Below are 22,812 nucleotides of genomic sequence, written 5' to 3'. Positions count from 1 at the left end.
CATTCCACAGTAGGATATCTTCGTCACACATAATTAAAGAAGCCGTGTAAATTCTCTAGTCATTTTTAACAAGTTCTTCAGCGCCCTCAACGGTTCATCAAATGGGCGTGTATTGAAAGCAGAAACATTAAACTTTAAAAGGACCAACAGCATGCCATTTACATATCATTGTTCACGACAGCCTGCTGTGTATGGCTTCTGTTTGAAATTATCAGTAGACTGAGAGGCCCCTAGGGGTGCATCGTAGAATTAGACATATGCACAGATAAGCCAGAAATTACCACTCGACCCCATTCATAAACAAAATCTCATTCAGTCCCTCAAAAGATCAGTAGCTATATGTAAGTAGTTTTGTCTAAATATATTACTTTTGGAGGGTTGGTAAACATGGCTTTTCCAACATGTGTTTGTATTTTATCCAGTCTTCCTCGTTGTAAAACAGTCTAGATTCCGGAGGGATGGCAGGGCTGTCATGGTCGTGGAACCATTTATCACCGGACGGTAAAAAGTACCCAGGACCATCCCATTTTCGATTCCAAGCGGAAGTTTGAAAAGGAAGGAGGTTTGGCACGGGGACACCGGTAAATTGTGTTGGAACTCCCGAAAAAGTTATACCTGCAACGAGAATTTACGAAAATCGACGAGAGGTGACAAAATGATGTATGGCTGCATAATGGTTTATTACGACCAGTCATACATGTATTAGCAAGGAAAGAGCAAAAGTTACATTTTAATATACATAATAAAAAAAAAGGTTTTAGTTTGATTTCCCAATGAAATTTAATTAATGCCAGTAAAACGGCTTTTTGTTTCAGTTTTGTAATAGTTTGGTACTGACTATGTCTAATTTAATTAACTTTTTTAGCTGACTTTCCGTTTTCGGTAAAGTTGTGGATATATTTTATATGTACATGTCCGATAACCAGACATTTCCTATTTTGTTCCTCCTGGACAAGTGTTGTAATTCAGCAGGAGTTTTAGAAGAGCAGCCCCCATGAAATACAAACAAACTTTACAAAACGAAAACACAAAGTTCATTGTTTGTATTATCGATGACGTAATTATAATGGTCTGATCGACAGTGCGGGATATGGGAGGGAGACCTGAAGGAAAGCCACATAAGAAAACAAACAATGCCCTTAAATTTCACGAGCATGTAATTTGGCAGGCGAACGTGTTTTTCTTCACGTCAAACTAAAAATTTCTCATTTCAAACGAAATCAATTTTCTATATCTGCATGTTGGTAATTCAGATTTCACTCGCATCCATTGGAGACTATAACAGCAAAGTAAATCCTATCATGAACTATTTATGGTGGTATGATATGTTTTATGGAGACACGGTATATTGAGCGGGGATCATGCGAGTAATTGGTTAGTCCCGCACCTGTTTGACTTTTAATATTTAAGATTTCTCACATGAAAACAAGATGAGCACTGTAATTCTACACTAAAAACAGAGATTATGTATCCGATATCTGTGGACATTTTTCGCTCCTTGGTCGCTTATATCTGAACGTTTATCATCGAATCCCATCACTTCTGCCGAAACTCTTATCTTTGAAGTCACTTCTGTCGAAACACTTATCTTTGAAGTCACTTATGTCGAAACACTTGTCTTTCAAGTCACTTATGTCGAAACATCTTTAAAGTCATTTCTGTCGAAACACTTATCTTTAAAATCATTTCTGTCGAAACACTTATCTTTGAAGTCATTATGTCGAAACACTTATCTTTGAAGTCACTTATGTCGAAACACTTATCTTTCTAGTCACTTATGTCGCCACACGTATCTTTGAAGTCGACATATTTATGCGCCAGACCTACCGCTAGGTTTCGGAGCTGTATCACGCTTCCTTTGGTACTCCACCCAGGCATCTTCAGACTCGAACAGGACCGCATCCCTTCTTGTTTCCGGTGGAAGTGCCCTGTATTCGTGGTACTGGATCCAGCTGTCGTCCAGTGGTATGTAGTAACCCGGTCCACGATACACGTGTGACTTGCCTGTTCCACTGAGATAGTTGTGAACTGGGGTTGGGTTGTAGGGACCCCTCTCCTTCAAGTTTGTCCCTCCACTCGTTGCGTACTCGACTCTGTGCATCCTACAAAACAAAAAGGGGTGGATTTTGACAAGATCTAAAGTCGATACTGTAGTGTAAGCAGTAGAAGTATATGAAATAATTTTGATATCTTTTGTTGAAGCATTCATATTATACCTTAATTCGAGTAACACAATAATCTATGTACATGTTGATAATGTGCATATGATTTCATTTCTGCAGCCGTCGTCAACAAATGTCACTTAATTTTGTTTGAACGTAAAGTGCCATTATTTCTACGATCTTACATTAACTACTTGCGTCTATTGCAAACCGTGTAAAAAAATCGTTTTCATAAACTGAACTAGTGGTGCTGGTGGTGGTGATGGTGGTGGTGTTGGTGGTGGTGGTGGTGGAGGAGGAGGAGGAGGAGGAGGAGGAAGGGGAGGAGGAGGATGTTTTGATGTGGATTTATCTGAATGTGTCTGAATGGAAATGCGGACTTGTAATAAATGTGCATGTAGAAATGTTTAGTTGTAGACATAAAAAAAACCCTGATAGAAGAAAAATAAAAACAAAATAAAAAAATGTTCCTTTTCTTGTTCAATTAATCTGACAGATCCAGTAATCTTGATGTTTTACATTATACTGAAGTATACATAGATGTTATGTTCAAGTGCTCGCCTGGTCGGTATTCTGTATCGCAATGGCATTAGCGCTGATTAAGCATGACGAATGAGGGGTTATATCTACCTCTAAATGCTATCTTCACCTATATTACAGGGTTATCGGGCGTTTCTCACCTGTACGATCAACCTGTATCAAAATATCTCGACAATAAGCCGTTGTTTAATGCCAAGTTTCCATCACAATTATGAAACCTACCTGCTTTTTTGTAATTATTACTTTGATCTCGATTACACTTGTGCACTTACCTGTGACTGTTGCAGCTGTACAAACCGGATGTTTACCTGTGTGGTGTTACGTTGGGTAACTAATGTAAACTGATTAGGGCGCCCTCTACACACAGACTGCCGATTGTGCACTGTTGATGACTGGTCATTTAAATCTTATCCGATACGCGGAGATTAGAACGACCATATAGGCTAAGCTTGGAAGGATAAAAACAATCAGGGTATTGTTCTACCTGAAATACAGGTAAGACATCACTTCTGCAGGAAGATATTTCAAGGTGATACTATTGCATCACAGGTGTTGACAGTGTTACATCGCTACATGATGTAGGGGAAGCTACTCCCATTGAAAGTTGTTACTGTAGTATGTTGAACGGGAAAACTTTTACATCATTATATCGAATTCTAGTTAGACTTTCATATCATTTATATCGAGAACTAGTTAGACTTTCATATCATTTATATCGAGTTTTAGTTAGACTTTTACATCACTTTATCGAGTTCTAGTTAGACTTTTACATCACTTTATCGAGAATTAGTTAGACTTTTACATCACTTTATCGAGATCTAGTTACACTTTCATATCATTTATATCGAGAATTAGTTAGACTTTTACATCACTTCATCGAGATCTAGTCAGAATTTTACATCATGATTTCTGTTGAATTTTATATTATAGAGATCCAATTAGACAAATAGCATACCGAGTTCGTGTTTATTTATTTATTTATTTTGTCGAATTCATGTCCAGGGAAGTTTGATTTGTTATATCATTATACTGAAATGTTTAATCATAAACAACAGGGTTATGTGACACTTTGTACTCAATATCACGACCTAAGTGGAAAAATCATTGACTTATGACGTCTATACCGTCGATGTATATCACGATACCTCAGTCCATTCCATTACACCATCACACCTGAGTCCATTAATTTACACCATCGCACATGAGTCCATTTCTTTACACTATCACACCTGAGTCCATTAATTTACACCATCACACCTGAGTCCATTAATTTACACCATCACACCTGAGTCCATTAATTTACACCACCACACCTGAGTCCATTAATTTACACCATCACACCTGAGTCCATTCCATTACACCATCACACCTGAGTCCATTTCATTACACCATCACACCTGAGTCCATTAATTTATACCATCACACCTGAGTCCATTAATTTACACCATCACACCTGCGTCCATTCCATTACACCATCATATCTGAGTCCATTAATTTACACCATCACACCTGAGTCCATTAATTTACACCATCACACCTGAGTCCATTAATTTAGACCATCACACCTGAGTCCATTTCTTTACACCATCACACCTGAGTCCATTAATTTACACATCACACCTGAGTCCATTAATTTACATCATCACACCTGAGTCCATTAATTTACATCATCACACCTGAGTCCATTCCATTACACCATCATATCTGAGTCCATTAATTTAGACAATCACACCTGAGTCCATTAATTTACACCATCACACCTGAGTCCATTAATTTACACCATCACACCTGAGTCCGTTCCATTATACCATCATACCTGAGTCCATTAATTTACACCATCACACCTGAGTCCATTAATTTACACCATCACACCTGAGTCCGTTCCATTACACCATCACACCTGAGTCCATTTCTTTACACCATCACACCTGAGTCCATTCCTTTACACCATCATATCTAGGTCCAGACATTTACGTCATTTTATCACAGTACAGATGCACTAGCTAATCTTCCAGGTGTCTACTGGGGTTCGCTTGTCAATATCATTTCGATGTGGATTCTCCTAATTATAGATAGTGGCTACATCACAGAACATGCATGAGATCACGACAGCACAAGATGATTAATGATATTAGATACATATACCTAAAAACACAAACAAGTAGGAATTAAACTACGCACCATCAGAGGGGGTCACGTGACCATGATATTGGAAAATCGCATTGTCCAGGGCTAGTTAATTTTAACACGAAATAGGCGAATAGCTCAGCTCTCCTTATATTTTTAATATATATATATTAGGTCTAAATCGGGTTATTTAAGATGAATTGTCTAATCTAAGTCTTGTACTTAAGGTAGCCTAATTACAGCTATGCACCGGAAGGAGTACGCCACAAGTGGAGGGACTAACCTGAAAGAGCGTGGTCCCACTAATGCCGTTCCCGTCCACAATTACCTTAGTGGCGACGGAAAGTCACATGCATACATGGGCATGGCGCACTACGTTCCCTCGGAGAGAGCATGGATAGCCAAAGACCAATTCCGGGCGTTACCAAGGGAAACCAAGCGGGACGCCATCGATATTCAGTCCGAGGACCAGTGGGTTAGCTTTATGAGAAACCGAGACACGCCTTCCGGTACAGTATAACGTATTCAATGAGTCATCGATGCTTAACTTAAAAAATGCAGTCATTTGAGTAAAAATCCGACAGAACAGGGAAATTGAAAACGCGAGGTTAACGAGCGACTTTAAGAACTTTCCTTGCACACGAAAATACGTGCTTATTCATTACGGTTCGCTTCAATTCAAATTCTGAAAATGATAATCACTGTTTGGACATTTCATGATATATAATTCAGAACAAAACTTATTGCTATATATATGACCTCGTTTAACAAGTAAATGTCTTTGTGTTCTATGAAGTCGCAAGTATCTTTTTCAATCTGCCGTATGCAGTTAATTCGTGTGTAAATAATGTTATGTTGTAATGTTGGTTCGTGAACCGTATTAAAATTATCTGTTGGTTTCCAGGTTACTACAACAAAAACATTGGTCTACTACAAACCGGTAAAGCAGACCTGAAACTCTTTGGATACACACGTGACCTCCCTGCAATGCCTTCAAAGGACATTTTCCAAAACCCTTGGCCGAAGAGCGATGCATTTGTTCCAGTAGAGCGGAAAGGCCGTGGTGATTACTATGGTTATTATCACGAAGCGATCGAAAGTGAACGAGAGCGAAGAAAGAAAGAGTTCCCGACAAGTTGGGTAATAGAACCCAGGGATGTACCAAAGATCTGAAATCTGGATGATTATTGTAAACCTATCCTCAATTTACTGTTCTTCCAAGACGCAATATACAGCAGACTGGACCTCGGTTTTATAAACGTTTCTTAACTAAGGAAATATCCCTTCTTGGTTTAACTCATCATAACGGAAACATATTTTAGTTTGGAATCGTTTGTGAAGCTGGAACCAGTTCTTAAAGGACTTTGAAATGTAGTCGGATGTTATGGGCACTTCTGAAACAAGAAGTCATTATCATCAAGTGTTTGTAAACTCAGGATTTACAAGTCAGAACTTTCAAATATCCTACATACAAATTTAATCAATTTAATACAAACGTGTTCCCAAAAATATCTATAAATCCCCCGAAAATCAACAGAAATAGATTAAAAGTTTCCCGTAACACATGGAATTTTACGTGTCCAACGACGCTATATCCTCTATGTTTCTATTTTCGTTGAATACATCCATGTCTTATAATTTATCGCAACATAAACACGATAGTTACACAGATGATATCATTGTGTGTCACGATGAAAATTTCTTTTTGTGGTGGTAGGGGTGAGGATCGTCCATGAACAGCCAAGGTCAAGATAAATATAAAATTTATAGGGAAGACGATTTCCATAATGACGTTAAGAATGAATCGTATATTTTTTTTAATTCATTTCACATAAATATTATACAAAATGGAAACTTTTAACTCTTAAAAGCTTTTGTGTTTTCTATAGATAAATTATTTATGTATTGTCATGTACAGAAATATGTTGGGTTTTTTTTCAATTGTGCAAAACATAAAATAGATTGCAAAATATGTAGAAATATCTTTCTTGCCGTTTCTACACGTGTTGGCTTTATTCTCCTGTTACACTTTTTTGTATTTATCTGTAGAGGTGATTAGTGTGTGGTATGCCCTGACAACAGTATTAAATTGCAGTGTTTGTGATTTGTGTACGCGTTTTGTTTTTATGAACAGAGCCAGACATTTCATATCTAACTACATACATAGATTTGAAGTCGTTTACGATGGACGATTTCGGGCCATTTTTATAATTCAAAGCAGTATGGTACACATGAATAAAACAAAACACATAACACAAGAAGACAATATGACATACGGATCTCCATGGTCTCGTTGCCATTGCTTCTAACAAAGCCCCCTTCACCCTCTCCGTATATTCCGATACAGTATGGAAAGCCTTTAAAAAGAATTATAAAGGACACAAATCTTTCGCATTTGTCATTTGTCCGGAATATGCTGTTAACGATGTAACCTCAATATGTACCCATTGTTGTTCATCAGACAATAATATAAATTCTGTTAACAGTGTTACCCATCATCGATGATCGTACAAAAATATGTGTATGTGGCTTACAGGAAGTTTAGAATAATTAACAAGACAGACGTTGGCTAAGAACGTGATCGAAATACCTTTTCACGTCCGTTCAGGGAATCGAACACCGGACATTTAGATGAATAGCGAGTGCGTTACCACTGCGCCACCCCGACAGTGATCCAATAAAGAAAAATTACGAAATCTATTGCTATATGGGGCAAGTGCACCTCCCCATCTAGATAACGTGAGGATCCTTAGGTTTTAAAATCTTTACCATCACTGACGAGAGCTAGAAGGATGAAACAGTTGTATGAAGCAGTTTTCTTCAGTGCTTGGCTCTACTGTATCTATTCTCAGTTTTTATTGAAAGATGCTAATTTCTTGTGTTTTAATGGCGTTCACCATGTTAGGAACATCACATGATCTAATAACCATATGTAAATTAAAACTTGTCCAAAAGAAACTTCCTTCATAAATCGATCTTAGATATCTAATACTAAATATCATGAATATGTTTCATAAAAATATAAGATATATCATGACAAAAAGGTAACATGTAACAAAATTAGATGTCTTTATCTAATTCAATTTTGTCATGCATTGGTTCAATATTTTCGGTTCAATGAACAAATCATGGCTTGTCATAGATTCAAATTTTAGCAGGTACACGTTTCTTAAAAAATAGCATTACATGGAGCTTATTATCCCTCTCTTTGTCCTAGTCATAGGCAATTTGTGTAGCTGATCCAAACGTACTATTTTAGGTTTCCCAATATCACCATTTTCACGAAGAGGTTGATGCACAAAGATAATTTTTACTTTCTTTGTATCTTTCAATAGATTAGATACAAAAGACTACAAAGAGAGTGTAGTTTGAGAGGTCTCGCACTTACATGTACTATCAGCTCAGATTTGGATCTAAGTCCTGCTTTCATGACATGGAAATTGACAGTTCCAGTCTTCCTTTGCTCCAATGGTGGATACAAAAGCAACATGGCGGACTATTTGATATTATTCTCATTTATTATTTCATGCATTAATTTTTAATTACCTAAACATCAACTACTGGTTGGAGACCCATTATCGTGACGTACCCGTTATCATGATTTTTCTAAATCGATATCACTTATTTTTAAGTCTTTTCCATACAACAAGGACAATACAATCACATTGCGGACTTAAATATTGACATGTCCTGGTTCATATCTGTGATTTATCAAACTCAATCTTATCGCTAGATGTATTTTGAAATATTTTTTTATATAACTAAGGAAGGTAAATGTTTTACTCGGTGGAATAGCACACATTTACTGAGTTTTACGCGGCGCTTGAGTTTAATATTTTCTCTTAACTGCCTAAGAAGTAATGCATAATATGTACCATCCATTGTGTGTCCCTTTTGCAGATAATCTACCATCAGAATACCATCAGCATCCCTTCTTTGGTTAGGACTGATTCAAGGTGCTCCCATTGTTCTTTGGTCTCTGGGGTGAAATGATGAACCAACGTTTCATCCATAGTCACGAACCTGTGCAGAAAGTAAACAGTATCTGTCTCTAAAAGGTTCAGATTAGCACGCAACAAAGCCTGCCTGGTGTGATTCTGATCAACTGTCAGATATATTGGTACCCAACGGGCTTGAAAGCTATCTGATAGCAAGATCTTTCCTTAAATCACACCTGTACTGGCTATATATATATACATATGTAACTCCTCGGTCAACCATAACACAGTGACATGTTTTCCAGGGCGGGCGTCATCCCCAAGGCTCTGTCTGCCACGCACCTTTTCACTGAAGCATATGAAGAGCGTCAATCCCTAGTGTTGTTGCTCTATCAGTATGGTTTTCCTAAGGGGCTAGAGCTTTCTTATGCAAATATTGAATCTCTGTTTTTCAGCGATTTTGTCCATTTTGCAAAAAAGTCACTTGCCTTGTTAACTTTATAGTATTACCTCTTCAACAACGTCTTAAGTAGTCAGGGAATAGTAAAGCTGAAAAAAGGACATCCCTGCTTCACTTCTTCAATACAAAGCTTACAACTTAACAATCAGTCCTCGTAGATTAAAGTCCGTGGTTTTTCGGTGTTTTCAGAATGAAAATCTTAATTTCTTCCAGGTGAATAATTTTAATTCAAGCTATGCCTAGAATACTATATCAAGCATGTTGATCCGTAATATTTGTTAACCGAGACCTTTAATAGGGGGTTTGATATATATCTATATCCCAGCCCGTGCATTCAAGTTCACAGCAGATGTTTTACCACGGAGCCTAATTTCATTTCAAACACTGAATTATTTTCATTTATATTGATAACTATAGTATTGATAAATATTGATCAGAACTGTCTTTTATTTTTTTACTAACTTAAAAAATCACGATATTTGAGTACTGCGGAAAAAATTCAAATATGACTAATCCTATTACAAAAACGATATGAAAGTTAATATTTCTAACATTAATATTAATTCTATCACATAAAAATATGATGCTGAATCCATGAATTATACAGTCGTCATAAGCACTACACTGTACCATGGCCATCACCAGGCCTAGGGGAGGTAATCATTTCAGCACGTCCGACTGGAACTCTCCTGTCAGAATCAGAACGAGGCAAGCTTCCTTCAACGTCGGTGAGGTTCACATGTTCACATTCGCGCAAAAAATAGGCAATCAATCTACATTTTATAATGCATTGACTCAATGTCGTCATCACAAGCCCATTATTACCTACTTGGTTCAATAACCACATTCATCGATTGAAAATTTATCAAAATTTTGATCGATTTTACTTCACTGGTGGACCGGCGTCAGACTTGTGAATGGTCACCACTTTTGACGGTTTTAGGTTTTTTTAGGAAAATAACTAATAAGTACACACAATTAAACTTTGCTTATTCCTAAAGACAATCGCACGTTGTGTATGAATTGGAAAAAACTGAAAATCTAGCGTAATTACTATTACTCAGTATTACTGACGTAGAGGAGGATATGAGATGCTCAGCCGATTACAATTGGCAGCCGCATCACAGCCAAATGCGATTGCTATTGTTTAACGACTGTCTTGCTGTATTATAGTTTGGCCCATAAGCCGCAATAATTTAGCCGACCACCTTACATACGATACGATTTTGTTAAAGTACGTTGTTTAGAGGAGGAGGATATCCATATATTAGTACTAGGTTTTGCAAGGTTGGGAACATCGACCCTTGGATCAGAGGGAACGTGTGTCATCTTGTGCAAACGAGGTTAAAAATCGTCATTTTGATACATTGGTTTACAAGCCTTCACATGCTTTAAAAATAAATAAAGTATTCTCCATCATTTTAGACATGAGACATGTACAGTATCCCATGTGGGTTATAAACGACTATAGGTTTCTCCTATGTTATAATGCTCTGCCAAATAATCCAAAAGCGAGAAATTATCAAAGAACTGCATCAGATATTTAGGCAATGTTACAGTATATTGAATCACTGAGGTATTTCATTCAGTCACAATTGCACAGACTTTTTTTGAAATCACCTGGGTTTTTCTAACACAAGGATTAAATCATAATTAGTGGTACTATCTTATGTTGTTTTATTAATTTTTAAGAAAACTAGTCAACAGCATGTTTTTTATCATATGATTGAGGACATGCCATTACTTATGACCTGAAAACCATGTTTAATTTGAATTACATGTATTTCATTGGCTCCTACCAAAATTCACACCAAACAATCAGAACTTACACATATTGAAACTGGATAACTTGAAGAAATTCTGTTTAATTGATTTTTGGCAATGCATTGTTTTCTCATCTATTGGCCAAATTTTGTGTATTCTGCTTTACAACTTCATACAGAATATTTTAATGAATGTGCACTACAAATAATCATTGATTATAAATATCTATGATAAGATGTATTGTTTTTGCTCAGATTAGAAGTATGAAGACCTTCACATGCTGGCTGGTATTCGCTGTTATCCTTGTCACTGGAATAATCTCAGTGAAAGCAGGAAACCCATATGATGCTGATATTGAAGACAATGACTTTGCAGAATTTGAAGAATTTGATGATGGTATGTTGATACGATTATAATAGAACAGATAACCACAGTATTTTTCCTGAAATTTACATACAGCAAAAAATGTATCTTATCATGAAAAGACATAATCTGATCTGTTATAACTAGGTAAAAGCTGGGTTGAAGTACATAGATTATATTATGGTCATGCTACTTAAGTCTGTGTACCTTATCACTGGTTACATGGTATATATAAAAGATATACATGTATTAAAATTGAAATTGGTGTGTTTGTTTGATAACTTTATAAAGAGATGATCATTAAGTTTTACAAAAAGTGATACACATGCTTTTGGCTTGGTGTTTTTTTTCAGTAAATAAGTATTTGGAATAAAACAAATTAATGTAAGATATTCCTTATTTTGATTTCCCAAAAGAATTATCAGCTGATAGATGTACTTGCCTTATTTTGATTTCTTCCTTTCTCTTTAGTTGATGTGTTGGAGGATGAGGACAGAGCAGAGTTTCCAGATGAGGTAGAAGTTTCAAACCAGAAGGAAGGGGATGGTGAGGGAGAGGATGAAGATGATTCTACGATAGAGGTATTTCTAATTTACTATAATACTAAAGCAGAAAACAACTTGTAAAACAAAAAGGTTAGAATTAAGTAGTACTGTTGATTCATAATCAGGTGTTAATACTGAATTACAATCTGGTTGGTTTATGTACCATCTAAAATAGTTTGTACCTTTGAACTGCCTCAATAACCCATTACAGTGATTTATTCCTTTTGAAGTGCCTCTAAAGTCTCACCGGTGAAACAAATTAACAATCAATGTTGCTGCGCAATGTTAAATATTTTTGTTTTATTTTTAGACTGACGATGACGACGATGAGTTTGATCACTTCACAGATACAGATGAGTTTATCGGATTTGATAAAAGTCAAGGTGCCAGCTCAGGAAAGTCTAAAGACAAACTTCCTGATTTGAAAATGGCTAAGGTATGTAGGTTGAATGTTGTATGGAGAAATCTAGTAATTTTTAAGTTAGCACACTTTGACAAATTCTGACCAGGGCTGAGTAAAAGCATTTGTCTGCTCATCCTGTTGAGTGGATTTTGTCGACAGATGTGTGATTTTTATTGTCAACTAGCTCCGTCAGACAAGTAAATTTTTTCCCTGTTATCCTTCATACTTTTCGAATAAAACTGTCTACCAATTGATATCCTGTTTATACTGATGAATGAGTATTTTTTAAAGTTTTTTTTTTTTTGAGCCCTGCTGACTGAAATTCATTCGTTCAAACAAAGTTAAGGTGAAAATAGCTGATTCTAGATGTATAATTATACTGCTATTACTGTCACAATGCCTTTGACAGGTGCCAGGCCATTTACGTACAAACTGGGACAGCTTCTACATGGAGATCCTTATGCTAGCAGGTCTTGCTGTCTATTTTCTTAACTTCATCCATGGTAAAAACAAGAACCACAAATTAGCACAGGCATGGCTTCAGTCGAACCGTGACCTACTGGAGAGTAACTTCCACATTGTAGGTGAGTTTGTCGCATAATAATTATATATGATGCTGCCTTTTTGTTACTTCTGAAGTACTCCAGGTCACTGATACCAGTAGCAGAATTCAGTGTAGATTTGTATGATATTAAATCTCAACAGTAGTTTGGTAAGTATTTACAGAACACTGTATTACATATAAGGTTACAGATACAAAGTAGTCACAGCCATATCTAAGTATAATATTATTCAGTCTTGTGTCAAATGGCAAACCATATTTAGATAAAATCAAGGCAGTGAGATACAAACAAAAAACAGTTTCATTTAGCAGTTAAGATTTTATGCTATGTTCATATTACCCTGTAACTATATTTCTAGGTGATGATGGATCCACTAAGGAGGCACAGGCTGGTACCTTGATGAAGGAGTCAGAGAATGTATATGCACTGTGGTGTAGTGGACGGAGTGCTCTGGAGGGGATGTTGGTAGAGCTTCGGCTGTTGAAGAGACAAGATCTCATCAGCACAATGGCCAACATGTTCAAACCTGCCTCCGATCAAATAGTATGTATTGCAAACATCAAACAGTATTTAATTGCAGTTTTCACAAGTAACTTTAAAGACAACACAAAACATTTACTTACTGTTTTCATTAATTTGGGAATAATTCTGAGAAATTGCACTTTTATCTCTAAACATGAAGTTTCTAGACTTTGAATGAAGATATGTTTTATTCAAAGTTACATTATTATTATTTTTATACTTCCTGAAAATTTTCAGGCCATTAATTTACAGGTTTATAGCCCTTTGCTAAAATTTTGCTCTCGGATCATAACTTTCCATGCACATTAACTAAGATAAAAAACTTGATGTATACATTGATCATGATAAGAAGATACACAGTGTACCAAATTCAGGGCCCACAATCTCTTAATTACAAAGTTATTGCTCTTTGTTGAAATTTTTGTCAAGAGCACAACTTGGCCTGCATGTTAACTTAAATAATGAAATATGCTGATTATATTGGTCTTATAAAAGCAAAATGCAGTGTACCAAAGGCAGGGCCTGCATCCCTTCAGTTACGGAGTTATTGCCCTTTGTTGAAATTTTATGTCATGAGCTTAACTTCGCTTGCATTAAACCTAGGATAATGAAAAATAGTGTATACATTGTGAAGCAAATTCAGGGCATGCAACCCATAAATTACAGATTTGGTTTCCTTTGCTAAAATTATTATAATTTTCTTTCATTTAAACTTAGACATTGAAACTTTGCATATACATTGTTTTGTACTGAGAGAATGTACAGTGTGCTAACTTTATTGTCTGTAATCCCTCTTCATTACAGAAATATTGCCCATTGTTAAAATTTTGTGTCCAATAGAGTTGTTTTCGGGAGCATTCATCAGTTTCACTGTTGTTATGGTAGACAATACATCACTAATGAAACCCCTACTCAGAATTTCAATATTTTGCATTGACAGCTGGTGACAATTGATCTTGACAAGAATGTAATGGACAAGTTTGTATTTGCCATTGCTACAAAGAGGAGTTGTGCTAAGTTACACAAAGAGATGATAGATTTGGTAAGTAGGACTGCAGTGAGTTTATTTTCACTTTTGTCTGGCATGGAAAGATAAATTATTAATTCAGAAAAACGACATTGCCAATCAGCAAAGCTAAAAGCATTTTATATGATGCTAAGTTCATCACAAATCTGAAATTTAACATACATTTTGATGTCATTCACATATTTCTTTCTAAGTGACATTAAAGAAGTTCCAATTTGTATTTCACAGAGTCAGTTTACAGAAAAGAAGAATTTAGATAGATATACTGATTTGCCAAACTCTTACCAGCTACTGAGTGAGGTGGGAGAGGCTTCTAGTGCTCTTTTAGATAAAAAGGTAAGTATTCTTAGAGGGAAGTGTTGTCGTGCTATTCACTACCCCTTCCCCAACCACCAAGATAACTACATGTAGGTAGATAATGAGGTAAGTAATTTTAGAGGGAAGTATCTTCATATTTTAATGAGATATAGAATAGAACTGCTGATTTACAAAGAGAAAGAGATATGATTGTAGTGACATAAGACAGAGCTGTCATAGTGATTTTGATCAGTAACTACCCACATATGGAATTAAAGTATTGATCCAGATGGAATTTAAAGGAGTGAGTTTCTTTGTCGGCACTTTAACTCCAGTGACGCTTTGCTTATGCTATGTTGTTATAAAAACATCGTAGAATTAATTGAATTGCTCCATTTATTCATAACATGTTGTCTTCACTATTGGAGTTAAGATCTACATCATTTAGTATTTATTCTAGGATGCCCATATAGACATTTCCAACCTTGGAACAATGCAACCAGAACAACAGAATTAGATATTTATTGATACCTTCTACAGATGGGCTTTGTACTTTATTAAAATGGCATTTGCTCTTATTTAAAAGGATATATACATATTCTGATTTAAAAAGTAAATTTCAAGTGTATTTATATATCAGAGACAAATGTTGTCCCTATTTTGTAACACTTGTTCATAACTTATAATCTCTTTGACATGTTTTTGTGTATTTTTATAGGTTTGCCAGGTGCTGACCAAGTTTGAGGGTCTTATAGAGTTTATGCATTTCTCTGACCAGTTCTGTGGGGCTAAATCACAAGAGTAAGTGACCATGTATATTTAAAGGGCTTGACTAAATTGATGTTTTGACTCACCGCTGCATTGACTGCATTAACACTGAAATAAAAAACTTAATGGTTATTCCTTTTCAACTGTTATAAACTAAATAACAATGAGTGTAGCTAAATATTTTTTCTGTAAAATTTTCACTCCTGTATGGTTGGATTGGAGCACAAAGGGAATTTTGATGAGTGAAAAAACATAAAACCGGAAAGGAACCTATGTGTTCAGGCAAATGACCCAGTATTTTTTTAGAGAAGTCAAGATCTAGATAATTAAACTTCTCTCAACTTTGTGAAAAGTGGATGGTTATGAAAAATGAGTTTATATTTTTTCTGACGAAGTGTAGAGTAGGAAACATTCAATGCTTTATTGGCCCACAGGATATTCAGAGATCTATAAATAAGCTTCCCTATCCAAGATAAGAGACATCACTCCTGAGATTGATCTCTATATAGGATACATCATAGTCCACTAACACTATCCTTGTAAACTTGCAAAACATTTTTTTAACTCCATGTTTTGATATTCACAGTGAATCCCAAACCACAAAAATGCCTGAAGTTAAACCTGTAATGATATTTTGCTTTAATGGTAAGTATATCTAACACATGTGTTTCCTCATCACACTCAACACACCTATTCCATTATTTCTATTCATGTAGCTATACACATGTACAAAGTTTGAGTACAGTCCATTTATCATTGTTGTGTTACTACCCAAAATTGAAACCTGTTTGGGATACAATATTTTATGTAAAATTACCATGATATCAATTATAGTTAATTATATAGTTATGTATATTTATATATAATTATTTATTTTATATAGTTATTTTATATATACATATAGTCAATTATAGTTGACACTATTGGTAAAGGTTTGATTTGGGACTTGTCTCTCTTTGCCTATATGTTCCTTCACAGACAGGAGTTTGTCTCTCTTTGCCTACATATGGTGCATGCAATGCTAAAAGTATATACATATGTGAATGAAGGTATAGGGGTGTATTTTTGTGTGGGTATATTTGCTGGAACACGTAAGTATTGAATGAATTTGACAAAATGTGTAGATAAATTATCATGATATAGTGCTTATTGTAATGGCATTTAGGAATTTGTTGAAGAACTACTAAAAAAGAATGTTCATAGCAAAATTTCTTGAAAGAAAAAGATAATTCAGTTATTCTCCAGTGAATATAAACTGGTTAACTGGGATCTAGACCATTTCTAGATGACGCAAATCTGGTTTCTTGCATCGTATCTTTATTGATGATACTGGTCAACAATATTTATTGTCTGAATAATTCATTAATTTGGTAGTGCATAATTTAGTTCTCAAGCAGATTATTAGGGTAATGGTTTTGTTGTTTAACAGTACCAGGCAAGGGTAAGAGCAAGCCTTCTGATATGGAGCACATGAAACCCTTGTTACAGCTAGTTTTCTACTGCCTGGAGAAAGTCAGTCGTCTGCAGCTCGGCAAGGAGGTATGGTACTTATAACAATGATGTGAAAGAGATATTCCATCCATGTTGCAAAATTTCTGGCTATTCTGACTTTCAACATCAAAATATTTCTCCTGTACTTAGTTTGTACAGGCGAAATCTGTGAAAATACTCCCAGCCCAATGTTCTAAATATGATGCATCACAAAATTTGGACCTGAAAGTCACTGGATCATAGATTTTATGCAGAGTAGTGGATAAATCACAAGTGTGTACATTTTCAATAAGAACATAAGAAGATAATTTTCTACAGATTTCTTCAAAAGTATGAAATCCTAACTTGTGCAAAATATCCCTTTCATGTTAATCTGACAAGACACATATAAAATGTGACAACATATGAGGAAAGGATGTAGTAAAATAATTGTGAATGAACACAATTTTACTAAAGGCATTTATCTTATTGTCTTCATACACTCAATTGTCATTTGACATGAATTGAGACTTTTAGGAAGGAGCAGTCCTTTTCAGGTCCTTAATTACATATTTCTCTGATCTGGTTAAATGTCCCCCACAGGGAGATAGGGGAAATTGGGGGACTATAGTTTTGCATTGTAACCATCCATTTTCTTCTGCTTTCATGTCTGGACTCGATCTCATACACTTCTTACTTGATGGGTGGTTTCACCTTGGACAGGCGGTGAGAAATGTATCAAAAAGAGATCAGTCTGACATACAAGTTGACCTTTAACCTACATCAAATAAATGGTTTGCCTAAGGTTTATCTTCTACACTACTTGTCACTGTAATTTCAACTTTGGGATAAGAGTGAAACTTGGTGAGGCAGTATGTCAGTATGAGACTGTAATTCTATTAATTATCTTGTTTATGTGGGTTTATATAGACTGTCTGTGCTGAATTTCCATTACAGTAAGAATGATGTTATTCAATTTTAGTTACTGTGATAATAGTAGTATTGTTGGTATATAAACAAGGCCTGTAAACTATTTCTGGAAAACACTAGCCTTGTTCCTATATAATTCCATATTGAAGGATGTCCTGTACAATGGTTGAAATATTATTTCAGGCCAGAAACAAGTCTGAAAAGAACAGGAAGAAAGCAGAAGAACAATTCCTGAAAGCAGCTCATTCTCAGCTCCAGGAAGCAGCTCAACTTCGTCGTGAAGAGAAACGACGCCAGGAGAAAGAACGCATGATGAATGAGGAAGATCCTGATAAAACTAGAAAGTGGGAGGTAAGTCAAGTTCTAATGGGTTATAGACCATAGTCAGGGTTGGTAGTCAAGTTCTAATGGGTGATAGACCATAGTCAGGGTTGGTAGATCAAGTTCTAAAGGGTTATAAGCTATAATCAGGGTTGGTAGTCAAGTTCTAATGGGTTATAGGCCATAGTAAGGGTTGGTAGGTCAAGTTGTAATGGGTTATAGACCATAGTCAGGGTTGGTAGGTCAAGTTCTAATGGGTTATAGACCATAGTCAGGGTTGGTAGGTCAAGTTGTAATGGGTTATAGACCATAGTCAGGGTTGGCAGGTCAAGTTCTAAAGGGTTTTAAGCTATAGTCAGGGTTGGTAGTCAAGTTCTAATGGGTGATAGACCATAGTCAGGGTTGGTAGATCAAGTTCTAAAGGGTTATAAGCTATAATCAGGGTTGGTAGTCAAGTTCTAATGGGTTATAGACCATAGTCAGGGTTGGTAGGTCAAGTTGTAATGGGTTATAGACCATAGTCAGGGTTGGTAGGTCAAGTTCTAATGGGTTATAGACCATAGTCAGGGTTGGTAGGTCAAGTTCTAATGGGTTATAGACCATAGTCAGGGTTGGTAGGTCAAGTTGTAATGGGTTATAGACCATGGTCAGGGTTGTTAGGTCAAGTTGTAATGAGTTATAGACCATAGTTAGTGTTGGTAGTCAAGTTCTAATGGGTTATAGACCATAGTCAGGGTTGGTAGGTCAAGTTCTAATGGGTTATAGACCATAGTCAGGGTTGGTAGATCAAGTTCTAATGGGTTATAGACCATAGTCAGGATTGGTAGTCAAGGTCTAATGGGTTATACGCCATAGTCAGGATTGGTAGTCAAGGTCAAATATTTTAGAATCTTTAAATGACTTCATCTCAATAACTAAAAGGATGTGGGTGCTGATATTGGACCAACTTTCAAGGTCACGGGGGTCAAATTAGTTGAAATGCTTAAGCAACTTCACAATAACCAAAAGGCTAAGGGTCTTGATATTAGGTCAGCAGCTTGCTTTTTCAACAAGCAATATGTCCGCAGTAATGGAAATTGTGAAGTGCTTGTGTAAAGAATATGATTTCAAGTTTGCAGAAAATGTCTTGATGAACAATCAATGCCTTCTATTTAGCTGTAAAATAGTTGAGCAAATTATTTTAGGCTTACTTTGCTTCTTTCACATGTAGGTCTTTATAGTCATATGATGGTTAAGGCCCATGGGCTTCTGTTAGGTCATCTGACTTGAAGTGCGTAAACCTTTCAAACTTCTTCTAAAGTGCCACCAAGTAGGATTGAGCTCTAACTTGTCTGAAGTGATCCTGAGATGGTCCTTTTGTAAACATCAGTGAGAGAACACAATTAATTGAGGCAGACAGAATGTCGGGGGTCCAAATGTTATTCCTCCTGAAATATCATTTGGGGAAGACTTATTACTTATATGTAGGAGACATGATTAACCCCTTTTGACACAAGGGCTGTGCCTTCAGAAAGGAAACTTACTCATATAGGGTTGAATGCTATCTGAAAACTGTCAAAAAATAGATAACACTTGTTACAGTTAACTAATGTTCACCAAAAGTACCATCTGCGTCATGCAAAACAGTAAGTAAGATGTCATTCAATGTAGATAAAATAATCCTTCTCTCTGCTGAACGTTTTGTAGTCTGATGGCTGTTAAGGTCCGTGGGCTTCTTGTTACTAATTTATATGGATTACTTGTTCTTTATTTAAAGGAAAGAGAAAGTCGACGAGAAATGAAGAGGAAACAACCAAAAATGAAAATGATGAAGGTAAGTTAATGTCTTTATTACAACTTTAAAGCCCTATATGAACTCTTTATGCTTAATTCATTCAAAAGAGTACCTACAAAAAATTAGGTAATTTTGAATCTTTCTAATTCTCATGTTAAGATTTCATGTATTCTTTTGTTTATAAATATGTAAGTATTAATATATCTTTTTTCGTTTTTGTTTACTTTTGTTTGACATTAAATATTACGAGTTGAAATTCCGCTTTATTTTTTACAGATCTGATCTATGGTGGGTTGTCAGGATTTTGACGCAAGTCTTGTCCAGTTTGATTGTCAGATGTATTGTGAAGTTTCTGAGAAACGGAGAAAGCTGTCCAATTGATATTGATATATCTGTAATAATGGTTTACCAACAACTGTTCTTGTGTGATTGTTGCAGTCAGTTATAAACTAAGATTTGTGAATGGTGAATAAAAGTTGGTTGCTATTGTTTGTAAGAGCCAATATTAATTTACCTGTGGGGTTTTTTTATTTAAAAGTGTATCATCCCATACCTTTAGTTCATATTATCTTCGTAAAAGCCACTTAATGTATTTAGCCAACTTTTAAGACTTAGCACTCTACACTTTTCTGAGAATCATGTTATCTTTGCTATTGCTCCTTACATTTCTTGGTAGTGACTTATCATTCCAACTAAATATAATTCCAGGTTGAAAACCAGATGTTTCTTGTTACACAGAAATAAACCACTTCATTCAGAGATCCCTTTTTTCTTTTCAAATGGTAAATGGGGACATCATTTCTCATTGCATTACATATTATTTCTAGATTTTTTCCACCCTTATTTTTGTGCCTCCTGTGGAGCATATACTTGTTGCTGACCTGTTACAATATGATATGCAGCGCCTGGGAAGAAATGTCCAACAATATAACTTCACGTTGAAAAGTATCGTTTGCTTCTTAGTTCCAGAAAAAAAACAAAAAGTACAAAAAAATGTTTTTGATATCTATGATACAGTACCTTTGTACTGTGTTATTGTAGTCTTCCTATTCATTGACCTCTTTTTTACTGGTCAGTGAGCTTGTCTCTCTAAACCAACAAGTGTTTTTTGACTGACATGATAGAATGTGTGCAAGTAAAAAGGAAAAAGTTGACATGCTGCTGTTGAGAAATAACCAAAATCATGATTTGAAGCTTTAAAGTCTTATGGTACTTTATTAGACCGTTTGATACTCAATTCATTTTAGGCAGTGCTATAAAAAGTATTACATTGTTTAAGTACTGGGTTAGGAAGATTTCATTGGTTTTTTCTTTGTAAAGACATATCATTGGGTGTGACCTAACAGCTTTTCAATCCAAAGTTATTAGTATATAATACAATTGTCTTATGACAGGCAATTTAAGGTATAAAATGATAAAGTTAGCAGAAACTTATAATTATTGTTCAGCTCAACTCTATGCTAGCGGGCTACAATTTTTACCTACCTTTACTGGTTCAAATTAGTGTGACTTGAGATAGCCAAGATGTTTAATTTCATTTTGATGTTGTGAATGAGAGGATGGTTTGATGTTTTGTAAGTGACAGATGTATTGTGTAAAATGTTTTGGAGATTTGATAAGTTGTTTCTATATAAAAACAAATTAAAGTGTATGTATATTGATGTTATATAACTTCATAATAAGGATTTTAAATGAAAAAATCTACAAACTGACTTTGTCAGTACCGTAGATTTGGTACTGGATACCTGTACACAAGATCAACCAACATGTTTCGAAAGAACCTTTAAGTAAAAGTCTTCAAGGTCAGTTATCTTACCTCTTGATTAAAACACTCTGAGGAATCCAAAACATGAAATTAGATTTAGTTAGCGATATCTTTACAATGTAAATAATTTTAATGTTTTCCTTGATATCATTCACAATTTCTGGTTAATGAAACCTGGAAAAACTTCAAATGTGCAATCGACTTTGGCTGTAAATATTTAAACATTTAGCTAGAGATATATTGCATATCTACCTTATTCTATATCTTGCTCATCAGACTTGATACACATCATTTGCTATCCAGATGTTTGTCTCTAGATAAATAAGATAATTACAAAGCAGATTAATTACCTTGATATTGGCCATAACGCAATGCATAACTGTGTTGTTTGTTGTTGGTGGTACAGATGTATATCTACCAAGCATAGGTTCAGACTGGTGCAAACATTGTATGGTCTTTAGGTACAATTTAACTTCATTTTTTGTTCTGTAAAATAATCAGTCTAGCCAGTTTGTGATAATAAAAGGGTTTGACTTCTTATCTTTCAATTTTTGCCTCTTATGGCATTGGCATTGTCTATTGAAGTAATAAAACATGTCAACACCAAGAATCCGTTGTGGAGTTTTCATTGATTGAACATAGGATTAAAATCATACCATAACACCGTCTGTCTGGCTGTAGTGTCTCAGTCATGTTAGTGACAATACACATAGCATTAAAATCATACCATAACACCGTCTGTCTGGCTGTGGTGTCTCAGTCATGTTAGTGACAATACACATAGGATTAAAATCATACCATAACACCGTCTGTCTGGCTGTGGTGTCTCAGTCATGTTAGTGACAATACACATAGGATTAAAATCATACCATAACACCGTCTGTCTGGCTGTGGTGTCTCAGTCATGTTAGTGACAATACACATAGCATTAAAATCATACCATAACACCGTCTGTCTGGCTGTGGTGTCTCAGTCATGTTAGTGACAATACACATAGGATTAAAATCATACCAAAACACTGTCTGTCTGGCTGTGGTGTCTCAGTCATGTTAGTGACAATACACATAGCATTA

General features: G+C 35.5%; 3 protein-coding genes across 3 annotated transcripts; 2 read left to right on the top strand and 1 right to left on the bottom strand.

The window, feature by feature from the left end:
• Positions 1-295: 295 nt before the first annotated feature.
• Positions 296-2,101, bottom strand: LOC132547241 (uncharacterized). The gene is made up of 2 exons (XM_060211007.1): positions 1,828-2,101; positions 296-615 (listed from the first exon to the last, which is right to left on the bottom strand). Exons 1-2 carry the CDS (start codon positions 2,099-2,101, stop codon positions 365-367), a joined length of 525 nt encoding a protein of 174 aa, XP_060066990.1. The 3' UTR covers positions 296-364.
• A 2,972-nt stretch (positions 2,102-5,073) lies between these two features.
• On the top strand, positions 5,074-6,209 carry LOC132547239 (uncharacterized). Its single transcript, XM_060211005.1, has 2 exons — positions 5,074-5,338; positions 5,734-6,209. Exons 1-2 carry the CDS (start codon positions 5,074-5,076, stop codon positions 6,000-6,002), a joined length of 534 nt encoding a protein of 177 aa, XP_060066988.1. The 3' UTR covers positions 6,003-6,209.
• A 3,737-nt stretch (positions 6,210-9,946) lies between these two features.
• Positions 9,947-22,349, top strand: LOC132547190 (PAT complex subunit CCDC47-like). The gene is made up of 14 exons (XM_060210950.1): positions 9,947-9,955; positions 11,246-11,387; positions 11,826-11,935; positions 12,210-12,335; positions 12,712-12,886; positions 13,224-13,408; positions 14,328-14,429; positions 14,643-14,750; positions 15,430-15,512; positions 16,066-16,124; positions 16,909-17,018; positions 18,063-18,230; positions 19,957-20,013; positions 20,251-22,349. The coding sequence occupies exons 2-14, from the start codon at positions 11,255-11,257 to the stop codon at positions 20,254-20,256; spliced, it is 1,422 nt and encodes a 473-aa protein (XP_060066933.1). The 5' UTR covers positions 9,947-9,955; positions 11,246-11,254; the 3' UTR covers positions 20,257-22,349.
• Positions 22,350-22,812: the final 463 nt, after the last annotated feature.

This window comes from Ylistrum balloti, unplaced genomic scaffold, assembly GCF_031769215.1.
Source record: "Ylistrum balloti isolate Yb309-2 unplaced genomic scaffold, AGI_CSIRO_Ybal_v1 Utg369938, whole genome shotgun sequence".
Lineage (NCBI taxonomy): Eukaryota > Metazoa > Mollusca > Bivalvia > Pectinida > Pectinidae > Ylistrum > Ylistrum balloti.
Note: the sequence above shows the minus strand (reverse complement) of the source record. Positions and strands in the feature narration are given on the sequence as shown.

Bases quoted from the DNA above. Each gene is read 5' to 3' on its own strand.
- LOC132547241 (XM_060211007.1), bottom strand. From the start codon at position 2,101: ATGCACAGAGTCGAGTACGCAACGAGTGGAGGGACAAACTTGAAGGAG. The intron at 616-1,827 runs GTAGGTCTGGCG...TTCTCGTTGCAG, and splicing joins TACAGCTCCGAAACCTAGCG to GTATAACTTTTTCGGGAGTT.
- LOC132547239 (XM_060211005.1), top strand. From the start codon at position 5,074: ATGCACCGGAAGGAGTACGCCACAAGTGGAGGGACTAACCTGAAAGAG. The intron at 5,339-5,733 runs GTACAGTATAAC...GTTGGTTTCCAG, and splicing joins AAACCGAGACACGCCTTCCG to GTTACTACAACAAAAACATT.
- LOC132547190 (XM_060210950.1), top strand. From the start codon at position 11,255: ATGAAGACCTTCACATGCTGGCTGGTATTCGCTGTTATCCTTGTCACT. The intron at 11,388-11,825 runs GTATGTTGATAC...CTTTCTCTTTAG, and splicing joins ATTTGAAGAATTTGATGATG to TTGATGTGTTGGAGGATGAG. The intron at 13,409-14,327 runs GTATGTATTGCA...TTGCATTGACAG, and splicing joins AACCTGCCTCCGATCAAATA to CTGGTGACAATTGATCTTGA.